At 46.7% G+C, this 4,199-nt stretch overlaps 1 protein-coding gene across 1 annotated transcript in view; it reads right to left on the bottom strand.

The window, feature by feature from the left end:
• Window positions 1–4,199, bottom strand: part of ITGAL (integrin, alpha L (antigen CD11A (p180), lymphocyte function-associated antigen 1; alpha polypeptide)) — a 67,707-nt gene that overhangs the window by 61,103 nt on the left and 2,405 nt on the right. The window contains exons 3-6 of the mRNA XM_011982547.1: window positions 3,654–3,788; window positions 3,474–3,541; window positions 448–565; window positions 196–326 (exon numbers count right to left, since the gene is read on the bottom strand). Of these exons, the coding sequence (XP_011837937.1) occupies window positions 196–326; window positions 448–565; window positions 3,474–3,541; window positions 3,654–3,788 (452 nt within the window). The remainder of the gene's footprint in view (window positions 1–195; window positions 327–447; window positions 566–3,473; window positions 3,542–3,653; window positions 3,789–4,199) is intronic.

Genomic DNA, 4,199 nt, shown 5'->3' with positions numbered 1-4,199 from the left:
AAAAAAAAAAAAAAAAAAGGAAATGAGAACTAGAGAGACTCCTAGAAGCCTTCAACTCCCTGGTTCTTATCCCTTCCAGAGGCCCAGTTATAGCCATGCCCATAGGCTCTGAGGATACCACATACTAAAATTTCCTTTCATGGTTTAAGCCATTCTTGGTTGCCTGCAACCAAGAATCCTAACTAGCATTTTTACCTGGTAGGAAGTGTTGCTGAGTTTCTTCATCACATCCTTCATGAAGTCCAGAATTTTCTGAAATTCATCTGGCTGCAAGCTCATCGAACCATCAAACAGAAATACCAGGTCTACGTTGCCCTTGATACATTCTGCAGAGGCCAGACGCAAGGGACCCAATGAAGCATCTCCGGTGTTTGACCGCCCATGCTGGTTCTCCCTAGGGGCAGCCACTGGGAGGTATTTTTACCCACTGAGTCCCCAGTTCCTTACCCTGAAAACCAGGGCGCCCCTGCAGCATGGCACCCTGCAGATTCTGGTGGAAGAGGTAACACAGGCCACTCAGATAGGTGTTCTGGTCACACGTTCGAGACAGCCCAGGGTCACAGGCCTAAAGGAAGCAAAGGCCAAAGATTCTTGTGGGCACCATCAACCAAGAATAAGAACGTTCAGAGTCCTTTCTCACTTCCTCTATCCAACTGGTTACCAAGGTAAGGAATGTGCACCTCCACAGTCTCTAGTGTCCATCCCTCCCATCCTACCAATGCTCTATGCCAATGGATCCTCACCGCCTGTAGGCTAAAGTCTGAACTCCTTAGCTGGGCTTACATTGGGCACGACCCCACATTTCCAGGCCTATCTTCTCCTGGTCCCCATCTCTCTTTCTGTGTTCCAGCCAAATCAAATTATCAAGATTCCCAGAATAAAAGGTGTCTCTTTCTTTCTTTTTCCCTTCCCTTCCCTTCCCCCTCCCCTCATTTATTTATTTGTTTGTTTGTTTATTTATTTATTTCTTCTTTCTCTTTTTCTTTTCTTTCTTTTTCTCTCTCTCTTTCTTTCTCCGTCTTTTTTATTTATTTATTTATTTTTTGAGAGAGTCTTGCTCTGTCGCCCAGTCTGGAGTGCAGTGGCGTGATCTTGGCTCACTGCAACCTCTGCTTCCCAGGTTCAAGCGATTCTCCTGCCTCAGCTTCCTGAGTAGCTGGCACTACAGGTGCCCACCACCATGCCCAGTTAATTTTTGTATTTTTAGTAAAGATGGGGTTTCACCATATTGGCCAGGATGGTCTCAAACTCCTGACCTTGTGTCTGTCCACCTCGGCCTCCCAAAGTGCTGGGATTACAGGAGTGAGCCACTGCACCCGGCCTTTTCTTTCTTTCTTTCCTTCCTTCCTTCCCTCCTCTTTCTTTTTCTTCTTTCTTCCTTCCCTTTTCTTTCCTTCCTCTCTATCTCTCTCTCTCCTCCTCTCCCCTCCCTCCCTTCCTTTTTCCCTCCCTCCCTCCCTCCTTTCTTTCTTTCCTTGCTTTCTTTCTTCTTGGGTCTCACTCTCATCACCCAGGCTGGAGTGCAGTGGCACAATCATGGCTCACTGCAGCCTCAACTTCCTGGGCTCAGGTGATCCTCCCACCTCAGCCTCCCAAATAACTGGCACCATAGGCACACGCCACCATGCCCAGCTAATTTTTTTGTAGAGCTGGAGTTTTCCATGTTGCCCAGGCCAGTCTTAAACTCCTAGGCTCAAGCGATCCACCTGCCTCGGCCTCCCAAAGTCATTTCTTTCATTTATGACCCTTTCCTGCCAGATTGCAATTTCTTCAAAGTCTGGGCTCGTATCATGGTCATCTTTTTGTTTTGTTTTGCTTTTGTTTTTTTTAGACACAGGTCTCACTCTGTCTCCCTGGCTAGAGTGTAATGGTGTGATCATAGCTCACTGTAGCCTTGAACTCCTGGCCTCAACTGATCCTCCCGAGTAGCTGGGACTACACACGTGTGCCACCATGCCCAGCTAATGAAAAAAATATTTTTTTTTTTTTTGTAGGGACAGGGTTGACCAGGCTGGTCTTGAACTCCTGGCCTCAATCAATCATCCAGTTTTGGCTTCCCAAAGTGCTGGGGTTACGGGTATAAGCCACTGGCCTGGCCTCATCAACTTTGTATTTCACTCCCCTTCCCCTGTCAGAACCTAGCCTGATGCCTGGCATATAATAGTAGCTAAATAAACAAGTTCTACTTAAACACTGGATCAGTATTTCATTCAGTTTTCTATCTCTCACACAGAAGGATGCTGGCTGGAAACAGCAATGAACTTGGGATCAAATGAGAATTTTATTCAAATCCTGACTTTACCACTTAGCAACCACGTGACCTTGGTCAAGTCTCTTAATCCTTTGGTCCTGTTTCCTCGTGTGTGAAGTGTGTACACTGATCCCTATCTCATCTGAGTGTCTTGCGGGGTTAAAAGAAATAAAGTGACAAGGTGTAGTAGCTCATGCCTGTAATCCCAGCACTTTGGGAGGCCGAGGCGGGCAGATCACCTGAGGTCAGGAGTTCGAGACCAGCCTGACCAACATGGTGAAATTCCATCTCTACTAAAAATACAAAAATTAGCCGGGTATGGTGGCATACGCCTGTAATCCCAGCTACTCTGGAGGCTGAGGCAGGAGAATCATTTGAACTCGGGAGGCAGAATTTGCAGTGAACCGAGATCATGCCACTGCAATCCAGCCAGGGTGACAAGAGTGAAACTCTGTCTCAAAAAAAAAAAAAAAAAAAAGCAGTGTTTGCTAAACTTTAGGCATTTGTGTAATACTTCACAATATCTGCCATATGAGCATACTTTTATTTTCTTAATAGTTTCCTTTAAATTTTTGTTTAACTTCAGCCTTCCTAAGCAATATGATGTAGGAAATTACAAATTTGATGTGCTTGTCATAGATTTTTTTCTAATAAGCCACTAAAGAAATTTATAACCATGAAAACATTAAAAGCTTGTATACCACTAAAAATCATATTGCATATCAATGATCACAGATATTTCATATCTGGAAGAAAAATGAGGTAAGTTCTTGAAAATAGCTGGCTCTGCTGGGTGTGGTGACTCACACCTGTAATCCCAACACTTTGGGAAGCTGAGGCAGCTCAAGACCAGTCTGGGCAACATGGTGACACTCTCTCTCTACAAAAAATATAAAAATTAGCTGGGCGTGGTAGCATGCACCTATAGTCCCAGCTAATTGGGAGGCTGAGGCGGGAGGATTACTTGAGCACAGGGAGGTTGAGGCTACAGTGAGGCTGTGATCACGCCACTGCACTCCAGCCTGGGCAATAGAATAATAGAATGAGACGTTGTCTCAAAAACAAAAAAGCTGGCTCATCATTGGTTCTCAATAAACACTAATTGACTCTGATGCCTTTGACTGTCTGTGGGAACTTTTGTCCACATTCTTCCTCTTTTCTTCTCTCATTACTTGGATCGAGCTTCACAGGCTCTGATAACACCACTGTACAAAATTCTTACCAAAACGCTTCCATCTGTGGGATCTGTTGCCAGGGTCATTCCCAAGTACTTGGAGGTATAGTTGGAACCTGTAGGCACCAGAAAGTTGGTCTGGAGGAGCTCAGGCAATCTAGGTGGGCTGGGGCCAGCCTCAGATTCGCCAAGATCCCATTCCTCCCAGCTCACCCCCCAGTTACTCACCTCTCAGGCTGACTGGCAGGCAGTGTCCTGTGCCTGACTGGCACTGATAGAGGCTTCCCGTGCTGTTCCCCTCCCCTGGAGCTCCCACGATGACCCTGGGGAGAAATCTCACCTGTGAGAGGGAGTGGCCCAGATCTGTACCCACCTCCTCCTGCCTGCTTAGGAGGTTCAGATCTCCCGCCTCATCTCTCCAAGCACTGCAACCATTCCCTTTCAAGAAGGTGCCTCCGGCCGGGCGGGGTGGCTCATGCCTGTAACTTTGGCATGAGGCCAAGGTACTTTGGGAGGCCGACATGGGCAGATCACCTGAGGTCAGGAATTTGAGACTAGCCTGGCCAATATGGTGAAACCCCGTCTCTACTAAAAATACAAAAATTAGCCAGGCATAGTGGCGCATGCCTGTAATCCCAGCTATTCAGGAGGCTGAGGCAGGAGAATGGCTTGAACCTGGGAGGCAGAGATTGCAGTGAGCCGAGATCTAACCGTTGCACTACAGCCTGGGTAACAAGAGCAAAACTCCGTGTCAAACAGAAAAAAAAAAAAAAA

Source organism: Mandrillus leucophaeus, unplaced genomic scaffold (assembly GCF_000951045.1).
Source record: "Mandrillus leucophaeus isolate KB7577 unplaced genomic scaffold, Mleu.le_1.0 Scaffold24, whole genome shotgun sequence".
Taxonomy (NCBI): domain Eukaryota; kingdom Metazoa; phylum Chordata; class Mammalia; order Primates; family Cercopithecidae; genus Mandrillus; species Mandrillus leucophaeus.
The sequence above is the reverse complement of the archived record's forward strand: the minus strand, read 5'-3'. Positions and strand labels throughout refer to the sequence as shown.